Here is a 25,457-nt window from a genome sequence, read left to right as displayed (position 1 = left end):
GGCGCAGATTTTTGGCGCTTCTTGTGAAGGAAGCAGCGGCACTCAGCAGCGCGGTAGTTCATGTAGTGCGGCACCGTTTTACTCTCCTAAACGGTAAGGACCGGATTGGTGCGGTCCATTCGTCTTGCCTGAAGGATGGTGGGATTTTTCTTGTATACCAGGCTTTCACTGTCGTAGCCTGGGACATTATGAATTGCCCCTTTATGGTGTGTTCCGGTGGTGCAGCGTATACGCGGTGACCTCGTACCTCTTTGGAGTGCATTCACGTCGTGGTATTTTTGGGCACGTTGCATGCTTGGTGTGCTTGCAACGCTGATATTTTTCTCCGAATTAGTGCGGAGGAGATCATTGACTGCCTCGTAATGGGTAAGGCCAGTGGCACGCAGCACCCCGTCATGAAGCCCCGCGTGGCTACCTTTGGTTACATCGATGCCCCTTTTCAGCCGGAGCACCATCTTGATATATTCACTGGGATGTGCGATTGGCGCAGCACCCGATTCTGTTTTCGTAGGGGCTGTAGCGCACATGACTTTCGATCTCTCTCACGGTAGCCAACAGTGCCTTGCTTGAGAGGATGTTCTGCTATCGTGCTTAGCTTGGCAATGGCGCGAGAGCTTCACCGGTGGTGGTTTTCCAGCCAGCCAGCTTCCTCCGTGATATCTTCGGATGAGATTGGCTAACCATCTACTTCGATGCCGCCCACCGCGCTGCTCCGGCTCTTGGGAGAAGTCGACGGAAGCCTCAATGGATGCCGGAGACGGAATGGAAGTGACTAGGGCTAGCCCACCACCATCGTCCCACCTGAGTGCACCTAAACTGCGGTTAGGGTTAGCGCTGGCTCCAGCCTAGGATAGGGAAGTCGGCTTTAAAAGGCCGGTCCATAGTCCACACCTCCAGGGGTTGTGTCCCTTGGTGTCGAAGATATTCGGGCGCTCCCTTTTATAGGTTTTCGGTATCTTCAGTGGTTTCAACAAAAATAAAGTGAAAGAAAAGAGCTGACGTGAAATGCATTCGCTCAGCTCCGAGCGATGGTGATCATCCGTGAAGAGGAGAAGGAAAAAAATTACTACTAACGAAGAAGGACCTTGACTATTCTATTTAAACCGCACAGCACTGTCAACACAGCCAAAATCGCAACTGGACCGGGTGTCCCGTGTATTTTACAAGAATGTGGAGGGCCCGAAAGGCGCCTTTGAGAAGTGCAATGCGACAGTGCGGGAACGATAGTTTGTTACAGGGGCATGTAGAATACACTGGCGTGAAGGAAGCCGATACGGCCAGACACAGCTCATGTATATCGAAACATTTTTGGAACACGCTTAAGACTCTTGGTACTATATTGATTTCTCATAGAAGACGAAAAGCTAGTGTGCGTGCAGCTGGACGTGTGCATGGCTAAGGGTTTTTATGAGTCGAATGGCAAGCATGCTGACAGTAACAGAGTACAGATGCGCGCAATTTTTTATCTGGAAACACTGGACTGATTACTAAAAGCCACTTCCTTATGTTGTACTTTTAACGGTATTTTCAGAGGGTGGCATTTGTTTATGCTTATTGAAGATCAGACATACAGTATTGCTGCTGTTTCCAGATTTTTTTATGGAAGCAATAACTTTTGAAAAGCCGTTTCAAAAAACACACAGCAATAAAAGCACAATAGCTACTATACAGCCAAATGTAGCTGCTGTGATATGAAACAGTAGCAGTTCTAGAGTAAGCTTCGCGAAAACCCTACCTCTTGTACCGATACTATGCAGGCATAAAAGAAAGAGTAAAAGCATTTCTTATCCCTGTTAAATGGCGATTTTGAGGTCACCCTCAGGGAGTGTTAAAGTGGTCGTTGCTAGTTACTCCTGAAGAAGCACAAAAATGTCGTATTCAGCACACCAAACTGCCTCCGTTCGATTTGAAATATACGCGCTGCTAAGTTTACCCAGACATTTGGAATAATGCAATGCCTAATTGTAAGTGCTCTTCCTTGCGGCCATTTCAAAGGATGCCCAGGCATCAGTTATAGCGAGCGCCCTAATAATATAGTCTCTCCTTGAGAAAGGGATGTCTTGCGTTATTCAGCTGGGATGTGCTTCATTGTATGATCCAGTTTAAAAAAAATAGAGAAATCACATTGGTTAAAATACTTATCGGGGACAACGAGGTCTTACTTGATGACGTGTCTCATCTGGTTGATGCTGCAGCTGGAAAACTTGTGATGGTCAGGGCCATTGTTGACGTAACTCATGATGAACCCCGCCTTCCAAGGGCACGACATGGATCCTGGGTGATCCTTTACTGAAGGTGTTGGGGCGCTCTCGTCGTGTTCACTTCCCAGCCTTAATATGATAAAACGTAAGAATTAGGAGGGACAATACATTGACAAAAAAACACAACAGCTTTAAATGGTTCAAAGTTGCCATAAAAATGACACCTTGGTATCAACACCGAGGTACCCTATTTGAAAAAAGCCACTTGTCTTTTTACTCTAGATGGTCACAACGCTGGCTCGCTTTTAAATCATATTTTTATATGTGATAAACTTAACCTTCTTCAAATGAGCTAGTGGCAGGCAATCTTTTTCTTGGGTTGTGAGCGTGTGTGGACATTGCTTCTCTTGAGATGTGGAAGCGCATGTGTGAATATGTGTGACGATGGCGCTGCCAAGGTTCGTTGACCAGTCATCAAGCAGTTACGGCGGTTATTGCAACTAGCTAGTTACCGTGAGTGGATGTGCGAGAATGGGGCGTTGGTATGTTTTGGTCAGCGTAGGGCAGGAGCGGTTGGAGGTTAATGTGAGAGGCCATGGACCGGTAGCCGACCTGAATGGTGATGGTGACGACGATGTTTATGATGTCACGTCTGAATAGAAGCTGGTCGTAAGCTTTCCCAAGATTTTTTGTTATAATTAGCCCTGTTGCTACTCTTGTGTGGACATGTAAGGAATGTCGGTGGGTATGTTGCGATCTCAGCTTTCGTTGTTGGCCTCTCTAATAGTAGCGGGACCGAGTGCCCCTAAGAATCAAGTGGCTAGACGAGAATTAGAGCTGTTGTTGCTCTGGTGTGGGCATGTCAGGAATCTCGGTGGGTATGTTGCCATCGCAGCTTCCGTTTGTTGTCTCGCAAATAGAAGCTGAACCGAGCGTTCTTTAGGATCAAGTGGATAGATATGGATTACAATATGGTTCCAAAACGTTCAACGTCGTCTTATTCAACCCACCCGCTGGACGGGCCATTGGTGCTTACGTGAATCCAAATTTCAATGAAAAAGGCAAGGCGTGTCTTTCCGACAACACAACACACGATATGGCTGAGGTAGCAGCCTTTTAGCGGGCTGTTCAATGGCTAGACACGCAAAACATGTTCCAAGAATCTGTGATTATCGCAGACCCCACGAATGTTCATCTCCCGCTTAAACGACCAGATGACACATCTGTGGTTATTTGAATGTTTCCAATGAGCGATGTCTCAACGGGCCAACGAATGTCTTGTGACGTTTTCCGTAATCCTGGCAAACGCTGGATACTCGGGAAATAACAAAGCCCACGCACACCAGCAACAAGCGCAACAGAACCATGCACTTGGTAAAGTGGATCAATATATGCACACTCCCATTTATAGTACAAAAAATACACGAATGAAAACCCGACGCTTCGAAGCCAGATCGTGTTCCTCTACAAGGGCGGCAAGGCCCACCTTAGAGCGTCGTCTCATATCCTTTCAGCGCTGCTACCCCATAAAAGGACCTTCGCGGCGGAACCAAGCCCCTACTTAACACCGATGGCAGGGTACCCAATGAGCGATTCAGGATCCGCATGGTTCGCTATATCAGCCGCGACTCTAGGGAAAGCTGTTTTATCCACTTTGCTGCCTTTTGAAAAATGGGTGTTACGGCGGGATCAGTTTTGTGGTATGTCACCTCGCAGATTCCAGCGACAGCGCTGCGTCCTTTGTTTTGTCTTCTGACGTCATTTTTATACTACGCACGGACTGCGGGGCGCCAGTCGAAGCGTTTTGTCCTTGTTCCACACGTTTTCTGGCGGGTGAATAGGCGGCCTATATCATCTTGAAAGGCTTATGAACGATATCCATCCCCCTCCTCTGAATACAGGTCAGCGTCCTGCTTGCTCCTTGGACGTAGGGCAGCGGCACGCGTTTCAATGCTCCGATGATCGACGCCCTTGCGGAATTCGCCGCCCTCTCTTGTTTTAATTGGCGGACTAATAAAAGGATCAACGTTTTAGGGAGCCGTTTTTTGGAGGCCCAAAATTATCTGCCTCTCTTATTTTGTGCTCATATTATGAAGAACAATTGACCGGCGCTCTGTTGAATAGACTGGACACATCTACATCTAAGGCCTTGTGGTTGGTGGGATGAGACAAATTAAAATAATGCAGTGACCGGTGTGCGTAGGCTTCCTCTGAGCAGAGAACTGGTGGCTCTGCTTGTCCTCGTCATTTGGGAGTAAGGAAAAAGGATACAACCTTCGCGTTTGAATTCAACCATAAACTAGATGCCGGGGTGGACGGAACTTGCGTGCTTTTCCTTGGTGGCCGATTGCCATCTTGACTACGCAAAAACAATCGTCCTCACAGTGAAGGAAAAGTGTGGGCCAGGGCGAGAAGGAGCTGATAGCTTTATCATCTATGTGCTACATGGTCAGGTTAGTCATTGTTACGGAGACGGAGGCCACCATTGAAGTTCCAGTTTTCTGTTTGATAATTGTTACTTTGTATCTCAAATATGTGCTAGACAAGCAGAACTCCAATAAGCGGCATAGTTATTCGGCCGTGAGGAGCGCCCTTTTATTTAGGTTGCGACATTTTCCAGGGCATCACGGGCAGCGGATACAGCCAAAGGTGCAGAGGCACTGGTGAACAAGGACACGATGTCGAAGGAGACCAGGCTGTCGTCTTCGTCTATGTTTACCTGTGATGCAAGTTGCTAAAAGTGGTGAAGTTGCGTACAGGAGTTGGCGTCATCCCGGCTAGTGGGAGGGTATTCGGCACGGAAAATTTGAAAGGATTTGGCTGAGTGATGAGGTGAAGTTTAAGACCGGACGAAGTGGGGCGCCAGCTTTGTGCATCTTCAGTCATCCGTAAAAGCATCTGTGGAGGCGTTTCGGCAAATTAAACGGAGCTACAGCGTTTACTGTTCCGGATGGTTCCTAAAAATTTGCACGAAAAACTGGTTGAGCTCCGTTTCCGTTTGGTTCATTGGATCTGCACCTTCGCATGCGCGTCCTCATTCAAGAGAGGCGATACCTTCGGGTTATAGTTCTGCCTCTCCAACAAACACCATCGAGTTGCCCTTGTCGGCGGGAAGGACGGCAATGCTCTGATCGTTTTAAAGTAGTTAACGAGGGGCTTAATTCTTGCCTGCGGTTAATTTTTCGCTTTATTGCAAGGGCAACTTCACCAGGATGTTAATCGATTCAGGTCTCACTTCGTCTCGGGCGTTGGAGTGTACCTCTTGCACGGCTTCCTCTACAGCAGCGGCAATGTTTCGTAGGTCGGGCTCGTTGCCCCATAGCCGTGTCCTTTAGCCAGAAGACACAAGTGCTCTTGCGTGCGAGTGCAGGATGCTAAGGTGGTCACAAAACGTTGATCTGTGCTGTATGGGGGAGCCCTTTATCCACAAACAAGGTCTTCCGTTGCGTGATACGGTGTTTTTCCGCATTCGACGCCGCCACGGGGGCACCAAATGTGTCGACAAAAGACATCAGTTCCGGGATGCGGTGCTCTGAATGGCGCTTGCCGAAGTACAAGTGCAATTCTTTTTTTCTGAAGCCGATGTGGAATTCGTGGAGGAGCCGGGCATTGACTAGCCGATTTTCTGCTTTAGCGATGATTTTCACACCCTCAGGGGTCGACACCGGCCCGTTCAGGCGGCGGCTTTAAGAGACAACTTTATTTGGTTTGCAGGTGCCGTAGAAGTCAAGATGCGTTCTGAAGACTGGGACGCCCACCAAGATTCGTATGCAGCGTTTGGGGAACTGCATGGTGTCGTAGCCAAAGCATTGGCTGATAGACTTGAAGGTAAATATTTGTCAGAGATCTGTCGATTTGGGACGCTCACATGGTAAATATATTTACACTATAACCAATAGTAAAAAATACATAAATGGAAACTTAATGTTTCGAAGACAGCTCGGCTTCTTCTGGAGTGACAGGTCCCACCTTGCTGCGTCGTCCTATATCCTTTCAGCGCTGCTGGCTGCTCTCAAAGAGGATCGGGGCGGGGCGCAGCCCGTCTGTATATTGGCCGCGAGGGCCACCACTGGAGAGGCCAGCACTGCGATCGTTTAGATGTCACTTGTACGATCACCGTTCCCATTTTGCTGCGTAGTTGGATTCAAGCGAGTGGCACTTCGCTTAGGAAGCGCGTTCCAAAAATGTTCTCGTGTTAATTTCCTTCATTTGAGCTTAATTCTCAGTGCGTCAAGCGTAGTTTGACCTCATCGGGACTTTATAACCGTATCAACTGTGGTACATTATCCGCAAACAACGTGAGCGTGGTGGTGTATGCGAATGTATGCGACCGAACCAGGTGTAAGCGTAAGCTGCGGCTCATTTCCCCTATCAACAATGTATACTACGACGATCGTCAAGTTAAGTTTCAAGATTTCACTTGTTTGTGAGAAATGTATAAAGCAGGAAATCATGAAGCGTGTATTGCTCGCAGAAACGCTCCGCAGACGCACGTGCCTGCCCGCAAAGCTGACGGAGCGGCTCGAACCAACGCAGGTCGCGACAGCAAAACTTGTCGCCGCTTTTTAAAATCACCAAAGTCGTGAAAAAGAAGTTCCAAATTGTTGAAAGTGGAGGTTAGTGTGGTGAAGAATTGTGCTAGGGAGTGTCATCAGCTGTGGTTTTCAAAGCGACGCTCAAATGTTTGTCGCGATTTCCGCCGGCACCGCCCGCCCGTTCACGCGCGGTGTGGCGAGTTGCCGAAGGTTGGCGATACCTAGAATCGGCCGAGGCCGTGGCAGGTATCTTGATCATCGATCGCTTAACATGCACGCACCGCGGAAACAGAGTTCCACGCACGAGAAGGGGGCAACAGTGCGTTGATAAGTTGTGTTAGGGACGGTCATTCCTATCTGCCACGATAGCGGCGATGAAATATCTGCCGCGGCGCTAAGACTAAAGGCGGCGAGCTGTTGGAGAAGACCCGGTCCTCACGCGCGCAAAGTGTTGCGTTTGGGTTCCCTTAACTTCTAGGGGGCCCACAACGCTCGGTTCTCCTATTCTAAAACTCCACATTACCCCAAATCACTAACGACGTGTTTGCCTCGTACACAGCCTCGCCTTCTGTAAGCAGTCATGAGTATTGAAATGGATGCTAGAGAAAGGCAGGTTCAATTCTCACGCCGTGATCCTAATGAAAAGTAAATATAGCCATGTTTAAACCCGCTCGAAGGCGCTCATACCACTCGTACATTGCGGACAAGTCGTGAAAAGTAAACATAGCCGTGCAGAGTACATGCTACGGCCGTGATCGTTAACCAAATCCGGCCAAAACATTGTAGGGGAAATATGCATTGCTTAAGCCAAACTGCAGATCACAGAAGCACGTTTTAGCACGTGCGGCGAAGCAATCCGATCACCCTTCTCGCGTAGTCATCCATTTACCAGGCAATGCTAGCAGTAATCGCGGAGAAATCACGTGAGCGACGCGTTTCCGTCACTGTTACAACGTGTTTCCTTGCCTACAGTGTCTAGTACATGTCGCGTTACAAATATTTCATAATGAATTTACAGCGTACTTTCCTCGGCATCAGTTGCATCGTCCTTGGCGTTAGCTGGCTGCGTACGAGCTGTGGGTCGCACTGGTAGCAACTACCTAAACGCGGCAGTGTTGCCAGGAACGAGCGAGTTGCTAATTGCTTGTCCGAATTGTTTGGTCTGGAGACCACTTTTTTGGATAATTCGCATCGAATCCACATGGACGGGGTCTACGGTGGTTACAACAAAAAAAGACGCGGTCGCATACGCAAAGGAACTGTGTTGTCATCATCATCATCATCAGCAGCAGCCTATCTACGCCCGCTGCAGGGCAAGGGCCTCTCCCATTATTCTCCAATTACCTCAGTCCTGTGCCAACTGTGACCAATTTATCCCCGCAAACTTCTTGATCCCACCTGCCCATCTAACTTACTGCCGCCCCCTGCAACGCTTGCCTTCTCTAGGGATCACCTTTGTTACCCTTAATGAACAGCGGTTATCTTGCCTTCGCATTACATGCCCTGCCCACGTTCATTTCTTTTTCTTAATCTCTACTAATATGCCCTTAACACGTGTTTGTTCCCTGACCCACACCGCTCTCTTCTTGTCCCTTAATGTTACAGCTATCATTGTCCGCTCCATTGCATGCTGAGTCGTTCTCAATTTAAGTTGAACGCTCAAAGTGAGCCTCCAGGTTTCTGCCCCGTAGGTGAGAACCGGTAAGATGCAGCTGTCATACACTTTCTTCTTCAGCGACAATGGTCGGCTGCTATTCATTATCTGAGAATGTCTGCCATATGCACCCCACCCCAATCTTATCTTTCTAATTATCTCTGCCTCATTGTTGGGATCTGGGTTCACAGCTTGGCCTAAGTAGATATATTCGCTTACCACTTCCACTGCCTCGCCACCTATCTCAAACCGCTGTGCTGTCCCGAAGTTATTTATTATTACTTTAGTTTTCTGCATATTAATTTTCAGGCCCACTGTTCTACTCTGTTCGTCCAGTGCGCAAAGCATGCTTTGCAATTGGTCCCCCGAGTTACTTAGCAAGGCAACGTCATCAACAAATCTGAGGTTACTGAGGTATTCTCCATTAACCCTTACTCCCACCTGTTCCCAATCTAACGTTCTGAATACTTCTTGTAAAGATGCTGTGAATAACATTGGAGAGATTGTGTCTCCTTGTCTGACACCCTTGCTTATAGGTATTTTACTGCTCTCCTTATGGAGGATGATGGTAGCTGTGGACCCATTGTAGATATCCTCTAGTATTCTTACATAATGCTCATCTGCCCCCTGGTTCCGTAATGCCTGAATGACTGCTAGGGTTTCGACCGAGTCAAATGCTTTCTCATAATCTATGAAGGCTATATATAGGGGTTCAGTATACTCAGCGCACTTCTCTAGGACCTGATCGATAGTGTGAATATGGTCCATTGTTGAATAACCTTTACGGAACCCTGCTTGCTCTTTCGGTTGACTGAAATCTAAGGTTGCAGAAATTCTGTTAGTGATTACCCTGGTAAGTACCTTGTACACGACTGACAGTAAGCTGATCGGCCTGTAATTTTTGAATTGCTTCATGTCGCCTTTCTTATGTATTAGGATGCTGTTCGCGTTCTTCCAAGATTCCGGTACACTTGCGGTCATTAGGCATTGCGTATACAGGTTTGCCAGTTTTTCAAGTACAATTTCTCCGCCATCCTTCAAGAGGTCTGGTGTTATCTGATCCTCACCAGGTGCGTTGCCCCATTTCATTTCTTTCAAAGCCTTCTTTACTTCTTCGGCCGTTACTGGTGGGATGCCTATCTCCTCTGAACTACTGTCTCGTTCGACATTATTCTACATGTCCCGGCTGCTGTACAGGTCCCTATGGAGCTCCTCGGCCACTGCGACTATTTTATCCCTGTTTGTGATGACATTGCCTTGCTTATCTTTAAGTGCATACATCTGATTTTTCCCCGCGCGAAGACGCCTCTTCACTGCTTTCAGGCTACCTCCGTTCTTTAGAGCATATTCGATCATCTCCATATTATACTTCCGTATGTCAGCTGACTTACGCTCATTGATTGACGTCAAAAGCTCCGCTAGTTCTATTCTGAGATTGCCATGGTTTGCTGTTTTCTAATTAGATATTTCGTCTCCTGTGAGAGTTCAACAGTATCCTGTCTAGCCATAGTGCCCCCAACTTTTACTGCACCCTCCGTGATAATGCGTGTAAGGTTTTCGCTGGCTTCCTGTGTCGTAAGCTCGGCTTGATCGTTAAGAGCTAAATATCGGTTCTGCAGCGCGATCCTGAGCTCTTCTGCTTTACGTCTTACTGTTAGCTTATTTATCGTCTTCTTTTGTACTAGCGTGTTGCGGTTCCTACTCAAATCTAGTCTAATTCAAGATCTTACCATACGGTGGTCACTACACCTTACCTTTCCGAGTACTTCCACATCCTGCACGATGCCAGGGTTATCGCATAATATGAGGTGTATTTCATTTTTATGCTCCCCATTCGGGCTCCTCCAGGTAGACTTCTGACTCTCCCGTTTACAGAAGAAAGTATTCATTACGCGTAGGTTATTCCGTTCTGCAAACTCAACTAGTACGTCCCCCCTGCTATTTCTACAGCCCAGACCATTGCTCCCAACTCCCTTGTCTCCAGCCTGATCCTTGCCTACTTTAGCATTGAAGTCCCCCATAACTACGGTGTACAGTGTTTTTACTTTAGCCATGGCTGATTCCAAATCTTCATAGAAGCGTTCCACTGCTTGGTCGTCGTGGCTGGATGTGGGCGCGTAGCCCTGCACCACCACGAGCTTGTACCTCTTATTGAGCCTAATTACAAGACCTGCTGCCCTTTCGTTAATGCTATAGTGTTCTTCTATGCTGCCAGCTATGCTTTAATTGACCAGAGATCCCACTCCCAGTTCTCTTCTGTCCTTTAGACCCCGGTAACATAGAACGTGTCCATTTTTCAGCACCGTAAATGCTTCGCCTGCCCTCCTAACCTCGCTAAGCACTATTACATCCCATTTATGCCCTCTAATTCCTCAAGCTCGCTTCGCTAGATAAGGTTCGCGCGTTAAACGTTGCCAGGTTCAGATTCCATTGGCGGCCTGTCCAGATCAAGGAATTCTTAGCACCCTCTGCTGCGTCACAGGTCTGACCGCCGCCGTGGTCAGTTGCTTCGCAGCCGCTGGGGACTGAGGGCCGAGGGTTAAATGGCGTATTCATGGGGGGTTGGGGCCGTTCCTACACCAGGGTGGTCAATCCTGCTCTGGTGAGGGAGTGCATTCCCGGCAATTGTCGCCGGGGTCAGGCCGCACCCCAAGCCCCTTTGTGCAATTTCATCATTGCGCGGATTTTTTTTTATCCGGTGGGAATTGTGCGGCACCGGGATTCGAACCACGGTCCTTCTGCACGCGAGGCGGATGCTTTACCTCTACGCCATCGCTGCTACAACTGTGTTGCAGCAGACGACAACACGACCCGGCGTCCTACAAGTGACGTCACTCATAGGTGGCGCCACGGTATGTCCTCGAGGCCAATACTGACGGCAGGGCCCCATAGGGGCTCCCGCGAGTGATTCATGCTCCGTGGGGAATGCTGTATGCGCCACGAGTCACGTCGTCTCACCTGGTCTACTAGCGGCCAATCCCTGTCGAATCAAGAGCAACTTGCCAAATTGTATCTACGACGTAATTCAATAATTTTTCTTCAACTTCAAGGGCTGTTGGAACTTTTTGGTCAGTGTCGTTCACATCTAAGCACAAGCCCATCACCGGTGGCCGATTTTTGTTAGTATGGGTGGGGGTGTAGAGGGCGCTGAGGCGTGGACGCGAAGCTAGGCATCACGCCCTCACCGAATACCTGGTTGTAGAGCTTGGTGGGAGATTTAAAAGTGGGACTGTCACAGTCAAGTGCAAGCTGTCTGCTGCCGTCCACGGCGATTTGTTTGGGTTGGTGTGTTACGTGCGCCGTAAGATGACTACGACCCGTGAGGGGAACGAACAGCGGAGTGTTCGTCCACTAGAACAAAGCTGGAGCAATTTCAAGTTTCATTCAACTCATTAGCTTGGAAGTATGCTCTGATGCAAACTACAAACTAACGTTTTTTTCCGCACTGATTGGTCTGCGAGCGGCTTCGCTGGTTGCCCTTCTTCACAGAGTGGCAGGGCACTGGATTTTTTTCAGCGCAGATCGTTTCACAGTCTAGCGCAGTTGTCTCGTATTTCTTCCCCTCAATGCACTTTTTGGTAAACTGTACTAGGTAATAAAAGATTATTGTATAGAAATAATGTGCAAATAGTATGGTATACGCTAATCACATAAAACTTACACGTGAGCTGTTTCATGAGTCATTGTGTGCATTCCGTTGTAAAAGCCTGGGGTATCCTCGCCAAGAGCAACTCGAAACTCTGTGCATACGCCAGTAACGTAGCCGATTCCTGTGTTTGAAATAGCAGATTAAAACACTTTCTGTTCTATTGAGGTTTCCACCTGTGCGCTTTTAGGTAAATGCATCAAGAAATTTTTTCCAGGCTACCCGCTTTTGGTGCCTAATTTTACGATGAATAAATTCTAATGAACTAAAAATAACGGTAACAGAAATTCGTCCAATGTGAAACAGAAATGTTCCTGTCGTATCCTGTTAAGATCCCGGGTGAGAACGTTTGCGAATTTGTTTGGAGTTAGTTATACCTAAATAAATACTGCTGATAACGGAGTGCTTCTGAAAGGATGGCATTTTTAAAAAGCTATATAATATTGATAAATTTAGGTTAACTCCATAGTAACCTCTCGCAACCTTTGAATTTTTCTTTATTTATTATCAGCTACGAAATAAGGCAACTAAAATCACCGCTCCCATAATTGCAAACGAATCAGTGCTAGAATCAAAAGTCGTATTCTAAATTAAAGTCGGATCGTTACTACATTATCTGGACTGCCAGCTGTCCAGACATTTTTAATAGAAAAGATAACATAGCTCGTGGGAATATAACCTGCAGCAAAGTAATTGATGATTGATTGTGGAGTTTAACGCGCCGACGGAACGCAGGCGTTGAGGCGCGCCGTAGTGGAGGGCTCCGGATTGATTTTGACCACCTGGGTATTTTTAACGTGCGCAGAAATCTCATACAAACGGGCGTTTTTGCTTTTCGCCTCCATCAAAAAAGCGGCCGCCGCGGCCGGGAATCGAACCCGCAACCTCGTGCTCAGCAGCGCAACGCCTTAGCTACTGAGCCACCGCGGCGGATCCCTGCAGCAAAGTAAGTTCCTTACTTTGACAAATACTCTTTGTCGCGCACAGAATGCCTACAGAACGAAATATTTCGCGCAGGCATCTCCACAACTATATTACACAGGAAAAAATACTCTTCAGTCGTTGCTCTACATGCGTGCTGTACAGTTTCCCGTTACAAAAATACCGCCAAGCATTTTAGTTCGCCATGATCAGGGACCGAAGAATAAGTACTAGCACGACAGTCATACACAAGGTACTTCAGAAAGAAAAGTACAAGTGTTCTTAATTTAGATCTATATGTAGCCTAGGAACAAAATTGGGCATTGTAATCTTAACTTTATACAAACCCCTCTCACGCTTACACATCATTGAGAACATTGTGCGTGCGCACGCATTTTGCCTGTAATGCGATCAACACGCGCATGTCATAGCCGTCCGTGACATCATTGCAGATGTCTAAAAAAGTAAGAAGTGCTACCTCCTGACCATGGGGAAATATTTCTGTCTAGATGCCACTACTTCTAGCATAGTGCGTAGAGCTTTGCAAAGTCTTGCCCACTTCCCATACGGTATGCTGCGTACGTGGTTATTCTATAGGGTGTCTTTTTTTGCTCACTTTCTTAATATTTATATTTCCAGAAAGGTTTCACCCGACGGTGTGCGAGCAGAGCAGCGCGGGAGATTTGAATTGACTGGAGCAAACCTCTAAAGGCTTTATCGGAAGGAGGGGGGAACGAGATGGGAGTAGGAGAGCCTGAGTGGTGGGCCGGGGATAGAAGGCAGGAAACTTTACCAAATCTTTCCCGATCCCCACATTGTATGCTGCATACGTGCGTATTCTCTATGGGGTCTTTTTTTGCTGGCTTGCTTAATGTGATGCGTCCCAATAGGTTTCCCCCGATGGTGTTTTATGTTGCTGGGACGGCGGAAAACTATCGTCTTTCGACGACGTGGCAGCGATGTGAGCATATAGGGGGACAATATTTGTCTGGGACGCCATTTAATTTGGCCGGAAGTAAACAAAATGGAATAAAATTGAACTCCTTATTGTTGATTTATTGCAGCGTTTAATCCGGCGACGCAACGCAGGTAATGAGGCGCGCCGTAGTGGAGGGCACCGGATTTATTTTGACCGCCTGGGGATCTTTATCGGGCGCGGAAATCTCGTACACACGCGTGTTTTCGCTTTTCGCCTCTATCAGAAAAACGGCCACTGCGGCAGGGGACGTCCTCTTTGCAGCTTAACTATTGGCAAGGTTGGTGCATGTGGTATTAAATATTATGCTTCATTTACACGGTTTTTTTTTAAATCAGGCAGGAGTCAAGTGCAAATTATAGCATAAGATCATTCAACCTGAGTAAAACCACCTGTTTTCCTATATCGGAAATTAAACTACAAAGTTTCTAAATATAAAGACCAACACATAGCATACAATGCCTTTGAATGCTTATACTTGCAATTTGCCTGTGTTCGGGTACGAATAGGCGTATACCTAGAGAATTTGTGTCCGCCTTTCCACCACTGGTGCTATAGACATTGTCACTGAAAGCAAAATAAAGCCGCAATATTTATTATTGCTGGTTGAATTACCATTTCTTAGTAAAAATAGAATGTGATACTCACGCCGTCATAAGGTAAACAACATCTGGTTTACCGAATTCCAGCATCTTTGTTACTACGTACGCCTTGAAGTTTTCTAGTGTTCCAGCGGCGTTCATGTATCCTTCTTGGCCAATTTTGTACGAGTCATCCTAAAAATGAATAAAAATCAAGCATGAGGGAACGGACACAGCCATAATACAAAATAACTTTACCTTGTCTTGCTGTACTCCAGTGAGCAATAGCTGGATTCTTGGTGAACTTGTGGCGGCATACCTTAAATTAAGCTGTTCAAAGACGGTTTAAGGAGTTTTCAAATGCTTGCGATTTAACAGGCACTAGATTGGTCGCAAAGAACACAAAGGGCAGAAATGCACGTATTCTTAAATAGATGTGTACGGAATCATAGAGGATTAGGTTTAGTAATTGGGCCCAAAGCCTTCCTATAAATCACCATTTGAGTGAAGATTGTGAGAAGTCAGATTGACATTAGAAGCTGGGAATAAAGCTGTAATTACAAATTGTCCTAATTCTTACTTGTGCTGTGAACGATGGTTGGCGTGATGTCCTGATAGATTTTAATTCATTATTTTCTGATTCATTATCATTATCATCATCACCAGCCTATCTACGTCCACTGCCGGGCAAAGGCCTCTCCCATTAATCTGCAATTATCCTGGTCCTGTGCTAACTGCGACCAATTATCCTCGCAAACTGCTTGATCTCATCTGCCCATCTAACTTTCGGCCGCCCCCTGCCACGCTTGCCTTCTCTAGGAACACCCTTAACGACCAACGGATATCTTGCCCTCGCATTACACCCCTGCCCACGTCCATGCGTCCATTTCTGAATTTCTACTAATATGCTCTTAACACATGTTTATCCCTGACCCACTCCGCTCGGTTATTGTTCCTTGTTTCCTCATTACCAGCACACTCTCCTTCTCTGCACGTTACCTTGACACACGCTTGGTTGCGCGTACAGGCGGTAAAAGGCTTGTCTATAACACAGCGTTCGTACTCTCAGCCCTATCCTGCCCCACCGGAGCGGGATTTGAATACAACTACTGCGGAATTCTGAAGTCTTAGCCCTTCGCTTTTGCCTCCGACATGTTTGGAACGAGTATGTTTCGGCAGTTTTCGGATGTAGCTGGTTGAAGTTAAAATCGCTGTTATAGACAAGCGTTTTACCGGCTGTACGTTGGCCGTCATATATAAGAATAAATTTTACTCCTTTCTTCTCGCCGCGTTACTGCTGTGCTCATCTCAGCTGCCACTGAAACACCCGCAACGAATGGATAGGCCTTCTTTAGAGCACACAGGTGCATATTGTAGTGATATTCCTGGATATACACCCCAGGCATATCTTGAGGACTCTAGTTCACATCAACGCCAAAGGAACGGATATCAAAATCTCGCGATACCGAGCAGAGCACATGGAAAACCACGGGCGATGTACATACAATATTGAATTGCATTACATAAGTATATCAATGTTGCACCAGTGCCATGTGTGTCAAGATGCCTCTTACGGTAGGCAAACGGTAACGGAAAAGCGTTAACAATAACTCAACGGAGAAGTTTTAATGCATTAGCACATGTGACGCAGTGAAACCGGGCAGTCATTCCCTAAACAGTGAAAACAGGCAGTCATTCCCTACGTGCATAAGTTGGCGCATGGGTTAAAGAATGTTGCCAATAGGTATGATGTCAGAGTGGTTTTGTCGCCTCCGAATAAACTGAACAGTGTGTGTAGCAAAGTAGACAGGTTGTTATCAAATAGTAAACAATGCCCAAGAAATCAAAACTGCGGAGTGGAGCACAACCCTCCCTTTGTTCGTTGTGCAACGTGTGTTGTTTATTGCTTACCGAATAAATGTGGCCATATCTACGTGGGCCAGACTGGGCGATGTTTGAATATTCGCCTACAAGAGCGTCGAAGTTCATTAAAGTCGAAGGATGGCTCTAACCTGGCGAAACACTGTCCTGCGTGTGGTTGTACACCAATTTTTCACGAGGCTTCAGTTTTATCAAATCTTCGGGACAAAACCACGAGAGAAGTTACAGAATCATTCCACATTAGAGGTGTGGCGAACGATGTGTCAGCGCCTCTTCCCTCACTTTGACCGACAAGGAATACTCCTATCTGTGTCACACGTTGCGGAACTAATGCTCCTGTTTATGTAGGGTTATGGCGCTGTTTCAGGTTTTTGGGTACTATATCTTTGGCGTGTGTTTTATCTTTTACTGCCGCATGTGCCTCCGCTGCTAAGTCTTGTACTGGTGTGTATAATGGGGGAAGGAATCCGACCACGTACTCTGGATGGTATATATGTGTATGTTTTTCAATAAACGAGTAGTTGCGAGTAAGCGCCGAGCTTTCTACGTCTTCCTTCGTCCCTATTTTTTGAGCGCTTTCGTTTTCCACCAAGATGAATATACATATGTTCCTAAAAAAGGCAAGGCTTTCGAAATGAAACCTTCAAAAAATAGTTATCGATTTGCACCTGCTAACAAGGCATCATATTACGGAAACAGTGCACGAAGCAGAAAACTCCCCTAAAGCACATCTTCCAAAGTACAAGCTGCTACAGCTTCCTATTACTCAAATTATGCGAAGTTTATCGCAGTGTTTACTGAAAGCCAATAAAAAAGGGAAATATTTTCTTATTTTTACTCTGTTGCTGTCTAACTACCGCTGGATTAAACCCTGTGACAGAAGCAGCTGAGCCGCTTTAACGTTGCCCCTTCCTCGGTGTTTCTTCCTTTCAAAAGAGATATGGCACAACTGAAACTGTAATATTTTCTCTGCATGTAGGATCTCAACACTTACCACTGCCGTCTAGGAATACTCCCCTGACGCTGCTAACAACAGAAACGTTCATTCATTACTCTTCCTACGGAAGATATGCAGATAATATATGCTAAGAAACTTATCCGCTTTTAGGACGAGCGCGGGTACCCGAAAAACCGAACGCATTTTGAAACAAAAACGGCGAGCAATGAAACAATACTTTTTTCAGGTGTCCCCGCCAATATTTACATTTTTTATGAACTAGCGTGTATCGCTGAACTTTAGTATGACGCCATAAATCTTTCAAAATAAATGTGAAAGGCATAGCATATTTATTAACGGCCAAGGAGAAAATATTATACACTCACCGAGTTGACAGTTACACACAAATAAAGAATCAAAAATTTTGTTTGGTTGAACTCTTTGTGGTGACTAGAGCCGGAGACGATGAATAATTCGATGGTTACACTCTTTGGGACGCCTTCTTCATTGCCATTATCTCTCCCACTTACTGCCCACTTATCTGAAAAAAAAAGCAATATATTTTCGTGTTTTTGAAGTTAGTTACGCCACTCAGCTTTGAATGCAATGTTTGTTTATTTCTGATTTCTAAATCAAGCGATCAAGTATTCTTTTGCGGCGCAGCATTATATCGATTTTCTGTTTTCTACTGGAATAGCCATGTGCCTCAGAGAATGCGTCCCGAGCTACCGAGAGTGGAGTCTGCTCGCAGATTCCATTCTCAATAACTAGAATTTGTTTGATTCTATAAAACAGCTCCGCATCTTCATTGGCGCGTATGTGTATTTTGGCCACTACTTATGACTAGCACGGCCGGAGGCAGTATCGCGGCACCGCTAATCAAGATTTTGGTTTAAAAATGGTACGAGACATTCCGTCGTCAAACACTCTTTCTATGCAGAAAGAAATGCCTTTTTGATCCGCTTATGGTTCAAAATTAATGACGCCGTTTTAAAGAAAGCCAAATAGAAGGCCCCGGCCTTTCGATGGCCCCGAAAATGCCCGCGCTATCTTCGTTATGTTTTATTTCTTTTATACTGGTCTCACTTTGCCTTAAACAAGAAATTACAGGACCGCAAACGAAAGGTGCTGAACAAAACGTGACTGGCATCGTGATCCTATGCTTCCTGCAAGTGTGGAAAAGGAAACAAGCATTAGTACAATACCAATAAAATTACAGAAATATACAATATTGTATGTACAGTTCCAGGATTTTACATAAAAAAAACAGTACAAATAAACTAAGTACAGATTAAGCTAATTGTGTAACTCGCAAATATTACACAGAAAACACAAACAATGTCAAGTCTTCGCTGAAAGAAATGAGAGATAGGCACCGATACATTTTGTTCATTATATCCGTGTTTCTACATAATGTAATACAAATTAGGAACTATAAATATTGAAAGCCGAAATTTTATCTTATTCTCAGCGTTTTATAGTTATTGGTTCTAAATTGTAAGGATTGGTTTCTTATGATTTATGCTTCTTTAAAGCCTTCCAACTTTTCTTGATATGTGAATACATATACATAGTAAGCTCACGCTTGCTACGCTGGTACAGATCGACCAAACCACATTGGATGCAAAAATCTGCAACATTATAAATATGTGGTATCTTGGTTGTGTTCTAAAAGAAGTTGTTATAGTTGAAATTGTGCCTGTACGGTGTAATTTGTTGCAGTGCCCTAGATGAGTAGACAATACTGTAAATGAGACTGAATTAGAATATAACCCAGCTGTAAATCTTCTCGAATATTGGTTTTATTAATTCGTAGTGCCCCTACTATTCGTGACAAGTTTAGTTTTAAGTGATCAATATGGTAATTCACGGATAAATGTTCGTTAATTTGCGCTCCCAGCAATTCAAATGCTGCGGGTGATAGTAATACATTTTTGCGGAAGCAAAAACTGAAAGTCAGCCATACGGGGTTTAATTCATGATTGCAACTTTATGCATCTTGTGTTGTTTATAATTAACTACAATTTATTTGCAGAAAGCCCGCCCAGAGCTATTGTAATAAAATATTTGCATCTGTTTCGAATTTTCGAGGTTAATTCCGGAAAAAGAAACATTTGTCTCGTCTGCTGACAGAAGCATTTCTTGAGTGGGAGGAATATTATAAATATCGCTATTACAAACAACAAAAGGAGAGCTCATAGTATTGCAACTGAGGGCACACAAACTAATAGTGTGCGAGAATCTCAGAACGTCGCACATAACAACACAAACTGTTTACGATTATTTAAATCGCTGTTTTGATAAGTTTCTGAGCATGTCCGCTTATACCGTGTAGACCAGTCTTTTTTAACAATATACCGTAATTCACGGAGTCGACGCCTACCTGATGTCAAGAAAGAATCCCATCGTATACAATTTTCCCTCAATGTTTTTCAAGAGCTTTTGTTTTGCTCCAAATAACGCTAATTCAGTCAACTGTTTCTTTTGTAAACCGATATGTCGTGAAGTAGTATTGGAGAATGTCATGAATATAAATTTATTAGTTTAAAAATGTATCATTCAACAATTTTCGCGCGATGGTCACTTAAATCTTTTTTTCTGGTCGCCTCGAACCGCCACAGGTGCGAATTTGCGTTTGTGGCGGTGCCCTAGCAAGTGGTCATCTGCTTCTGCACACGGGCGATCCCCAAGAACGGTAGTGCTGAGGCTGAGCCGACATCCATGAGTACGAGCCCCGCGCCGCCAGTGTGGTGCCAGCCGCGAGCATAAAATAAATGGGGACCCCGTTTTCAGTCAGGTGCTGTAGAGCTGGAACGTGTCCTGCCCCATCTTTTAGGCTATCGTAACATTGGTTACTGGTGACGTGGCACCGGAAAATAGGAGCCAGGACGGACCTTCCCCTTGAGTTCAGGGGGTTATGCGCCCTCCGCAGCTGCACACGGCCTCTCCACCCTCGATTCTCGCTCTCCACCATTCAGCACGCAGCACACCGACGTGTGCTTTTTTTAGTCATGGCAAGTTTTCGAGTGCGGCACATCACGTCATGGGCGGCCCGATTCAACCATTCACAACAGTATTTTCCCTCGTTAACAGGGCGGCTTCATTAACAAAGACTCACAAAATCCTCACAAATGACTGGTTCTATTTCGCCGTTGTCAAGGTATACGCGTCGTAGGCGTTGCCAAATCTCCTAGTACATTCTGCGCCCACCGTGAGTTCTGACGCGGGTTTTACCTGGGTTGTCAGGATGAAGAGGAAATTTGGCGACGCTTAGTTGAGCCTTACTGAAACGTGTTTCCTTCTGCGGCTTGGTACATTGCAACGTAAGTGTTGGCATATATTTTGTTCGCGGCCGTGCACAACAAGACGGGTCAGTTTTCTAATATCTAACCCTAACGCAACTGGACAAATAAGACATACCACTCGAATAAATGCTCACCGAACCCAACCCGTTGTCCCACTCTATATGCTGCCGAAAAGTGCGGCACAGCTCTTGATGTAAGGTACACAGTTTGGTAGTTCCGATAAGCTGAAGTATTGTACGGAGATGCGTTTTCCTGCCAATCGCTACACCGGGAAACAAGCTCCTTCACTCCGAATTCCTAACACAGGGCACCCTCAAGCATGCTACGCATGGCCTAAGGATACAACTGCTGACACAATGCGGTTACGGGCCGAAAATGGAACAAAACCACTTCGCCACTGACAAGTCTAAACTCCAGCACAATGCCTCGCCGTACCAATGCATTTCATACGCTGCCGACAATTCATATGAAGGCATGCAATTTCAGCGACTGTTTCGCTCTCCGGCTTGTTCAGCAATTCTCTGGTGTGCCTCATGTACTAGGGCGCCGCTTCACGGCGATCATATTTTAGCGCAGAGACCATGCATATCCTATGGCCGTTATCATTCACACTAAACTTTTTTACACCCTTTTTGGCCGAAAAGGGTGTAAAAACCTTGTCCCAGGGCTAACACCTTTAAAAGGTGTTTTCGCAAAAAAAGGGTGTACGGACGAAAAAAGGGTGGAAGAACAAAAAAAGGGTGTTGAGCTCAACACCTTAAAAAATGGGTGTTGAGGACGCTCAACACCCTAAATAAAGGGTGTTGAGCATCCTCACATCGCTTTTTAAAGGTGATGGCATGCGCAGTACCATGGTGCTGCGCGTGTCATCACCAGGGCCTTGGAGGCTTGCGACCTATCACCATGGTGTCCTAATGCAATTCATGGCGACAGGTGTATGTCTGGAGGCTCTGTAAGTAAATGAAATGCAACAATTTATGACTAATGGCACAATTTTAACTTATATATACAGTGATCCCTCGTGGCGTCAAACTCGGATATCTTGAAATATCGGTTAACTTGACATGACACACACAAAAAAAACGTAGTAGTCTGAACCAAAAAAGAAGAAATAATAGAACTTCACAATTTCATGCACGTGATGATCACAACATTCGTGCACTAGAGGGACCACTGAAAACCGTTATCAGTGTGCTCACTACACATTAGCATTCAAGTGATACAACTAGACAGAACTGGACCCCCACTACAATTGCAATCATGTTTTCTGGTGGTAGCTTCCAAAAACAATATCCCATGTGATGTGCACCCATAGAGAACTTGTATTGGTATTTGTCGTTACACTTTTTTAAAAGGCAGACAACCACATTTATAAGTTCAATTGACCATAAATTGCACAATTTCTTTCGTGTCAAAAATCTTGAGACTCAAGCCGAAGGAAACCACGTTTTACAATCGAACGAAACTTTTACAATCGACAGTAAATGTCGCAACATAAAAAAAAAGAAACAAGAATGTTTGCAGAATTCTGTGCATGAATCCTGAGACTAAAACTAATTCACAACCATAAACTATGATTGAGGTGTCTATTAATAAATATTTTGGCAACTTCCCTTAAAACTTCACAGCCAAGCACATACCAAATATCAAGACACAAGCAATTATGAACTTCCTTCCCTCCGAATGCAATGAGGTGGACACAGCAGTCTGAACTACAAAGAACATTTATCTTTGACCCATCCTATAGCCGGTATTCATTGAAAAGTTTAGCTGTCAATTTCTTCGTTTGGCAACACTGAAATAGCCACGAACATGGCTGATCGCGCCACGGACATGGCGCGGCTCGTGCCACTGCGGACGCATGCCGAAGAAAAATATAACACTGACGTGCGTCGCCTGCTCCGTTTCAACCGATTCTCAACAGTGGTGTCATCAAAGTTGTTATTAAAAGCACTCGCATTGGAGTCAAGGCATTACTTTGCGTCCGGCGGGCTAGAGCTTGGAATGTCCAAACCATATCATGCGCTTAGCGCGTACAAGTACCGCCATCTTGCGGAGCTCGACGTAACCACACACTAAACATTTTTACTCCCAAAAGGGTGCGTTCAGCTTGTCGCCGCAGGAGCACCCTCATAACACAATATTTTACCCCCCCCCCCCCTTAGGGTGCTTGGATTCTGTCGCCGCACGAGCACCCTTTTCTGCCCAAAATATCATACGGTGCTTACTTAGCACCCCAATCTGTAGGAGCTTTTCCTGCAAAAGCACCCACCTAAAGAGGTACAAAAAAGGTGCATCATCCTCGGTTCACAAATGGCGCTGCAGGTGTGCAGCCACATATGGCACAATATGACACACGATTATGGTATGAAACATTCGTGCTTTCCAAGCTCCGGTCTACGAGACATTCCATTGAAGCGCAATGTCAGCTGATAATTTACTTGAACTTTTTGTCCCACCAATTTTTAAAACATCCATTTATAAAGTCTAATATTACAGCCAAATCGCAGTACAGAAGTTTTATCATTACACGGTGTTAAAAATTCAATTTTATGTTCATTTTGCTGAACTGCAGCGTACATCCTTCGAGCTTCACTGCACAGCATAAACGTGTTATGCAGTGAAAGCAAGTAGGCGTGCACCACATCAACTGCACAAAAGTTCTTTGAACCTTACAACCCTCGGCTTCTCAGCATTGCATCAAACTTCCAATCACGGTAGCTACCCGCAATGTTTAGTGCCTTATTCTTGAGCTGAGCAGAGAAGCTCAATATTAAGGCAGACCAAATGCAATATGTATACTTCCCTCCGTACTGTGGCTTTATTCTACCCATAAAAGTTGGGTCCCCACTGCCACTTATTTTATTTTACATTACTCTTTTTGCTTCATGAAAAATGACCCCACATAGCAATACCAAGAACTGTAAACATCACAGAACAATGCATATGCATACCTGCTAGGTTTGCCGGGGTGGCATTAGGGAGATCTTACTGGGGGGGAGGGGGGGGGGGTGTAGTAGCTACAACAGAATGGGTAACTTTACACACATTTTTTTTTATTTGCTTAACACGTAGCACGAAATGAACTGTTTCTTCGTACAAACTACCAAGAAGCTAGACCACTCAAATGTTCGACGAGGCTGACACCGCCCTTATCAGAAAGTCCTGGAAATAGTACTGCAAGTGCAATACAAAACAGCAGGAACTGAACTGTTTTGTTGTTTCGTCTAAGCTAACAACAAGCTACACCACTGGAAACTTGCTAAATCTTCAGAACCGCCGTCCAGAACGGCCGTGCTCGTGTGTAAATGAAAGCGGCGGCGGCGGCGCTGCGTTTCTATAAACAGTAAACTAACAATGGGTCGAACAGGTTCACCATCTACACATGGCCCACTACACTTTTTAAGCACTTCATTGATAACGATGCCAATTGGTGTCGCATTGTATTGTCAGGTATACCTCCCTCACATTGTGGCCACACTGGGAAAAAGATTTGGCCAAAGACGGGTGCGTTTTCGGGAGATTTTTGTTTTGGTCGTACAATCGTACGAAACCATAAAAATTCAGAAGCCTCCTGGAAAATTTGGGAAACCTGGCAGGTATGCGTTCCCTGGTGAAGCCCATGGTTGAAATGTGATGACATTGTTGCTATAGCAGTATTTTATCGTGAGTCTAGCTTGTGCATGGTGCCTTGCATTATGTCCCTGCTGGTGGATGTGGGGTCATTTTTCAATGTTGCAAATGAAAACCCAACAGCCAGTGCCCATTAGTTTCGTCTAGTATTACGAGGTGCTTTATGGGAAGCATCAAACCCGTCTATAGCCCTTTTTAGAGTTGACTAGAAGTAAAATCAGCAAAATATTATCGATAAAACGTTGAGCATCTTTTTTATTAGCAGCTTTAGTGTTGCTACTTTCCATATTTAGGTTTTTTCTGCTTTTCTTAATGACATTTTTGTTTCGCTGAGAAGGTGCATAACCAATGAAAGCTTTCCTGTAAACCTTTAGTAGCTATGCAATTGTTAGAAAATATTTTACTAAATAAGGCAGCTTAAACTTAGAATACTTGCATTTAGAAACATTACAATCAATTTAAATTGATCATACATTTCTGGCTGTTTTTACACAAAGCTGCACATGGGATATTAAGTGCACCGCGAGGAGGGCTCTGGATTAGCTTTGGTAACTTTGGGATATCTATTGCGGACTTAAATCTCCACACATGGGTATTTTCACTTTCTGCCTCCACCAGGAAAATGGCCACCAATTTAGAAAGCTATTCTTACTAGTATTTGACGTACAGCCACAAAATTATTCTCTACAACAGCACCCAGCGGGTGCTGTTATAGAGAGATTGTGCACTACACCAGACACTGTACTACACTGTCGAGAGCTTTGACATCTACAAAGCAAGCTAATACTGGTAAAATGTTTCATACCATAATTACTGCGTGTTCAAAGCTCACGTGTGAAGTACAGATACTGGTGCTTCAGCAAGAACCGAGGATGAGCACCCTTCCTGGTTCTGAAAAAAAATAAACATGGAAAAATGCTTTAAGCAGGATTAAGAAACAGGGTTGAAAGAAAGTGAGCAAGCAATTCTTTCAAAATATGCAAAGCAATGCAAACAAATATTTATTTCAACTTCATGTCTACAAAAGACAATCTCATTAAGTCTTGGGTAAAAAAAAAGAGCAGAGAGCCCTTATATAAATGCTACAGGGAACCTTCAAGCCAAAAATTGCTTGAGCACTTAAACTAATCACTGTTCAACAAATTCATGAAAATTGAATGGATGAAAAACCAGCGGTAAACACAGGA

At 45.2% G+C, this 25,457-nt stretch overlaps 1 protein-coding gene across 1 annotated transcript in view; it reads right to left on the bottom strand.

Annotated features, from left to right (window-relative positions):
• LOC144142295 (venom metalloproteinase BumaMPs1-like) overlaps window positions 1-25,457 on the bottom strand; it is a 99,128-nt gene that overhangs the window by 42,184 nt on the left and 31,487 nt on the right. The window contains exons 5-10 of the mRNA XM_077673691.1: window positions 17,719-17,873; window positions 14,773-14,844; window positions 14,582-14,709; window positions 14,451-14,500; window positions 12,052-12,160; window positions 2,163-2,330 (exon numbers count right to left, since the gene is read on the bottom strand). Of these exons, the coding sequence (XP_077529817.1) occupies window positions 2,163-2,330; window positions 12,052-12,160; window positions 14,451-14,500; window positions 14,582-14,709; window positions 14,773-14,844; window positions 17,719-17,873 (682 nt within the window). The remainder of the gene's footprint in view (window positions 1-2,162; window positions 2,331-12,051; window positions 12,161-14,450; window positions 14,501-14,581; window positions 14,710-14,772; window positions 14,845-17,718; window positions 17,874-25,457) is intronic.

This window comes from Haemaphysalis longicornis, unplaced genomic scaffold, assembly GCF_048455015.1.
Source record: "Haemaphysalis longicornis isolate Haplotype H1 unplaced genomic scaffold, Haemaphysalis longicornis Haplotype H1 scaffold_6, whole genome shotgun sequence".
NCBI lineage: Eukaryota > Metazoa > Arthropoda > Arachnida > Ixodida > Ixodidae > Haemaphysalis > Haemaphysalis longicornis.
This window is presented reverse-complemented; position numbering and strand designations above follow the sequence as displayed.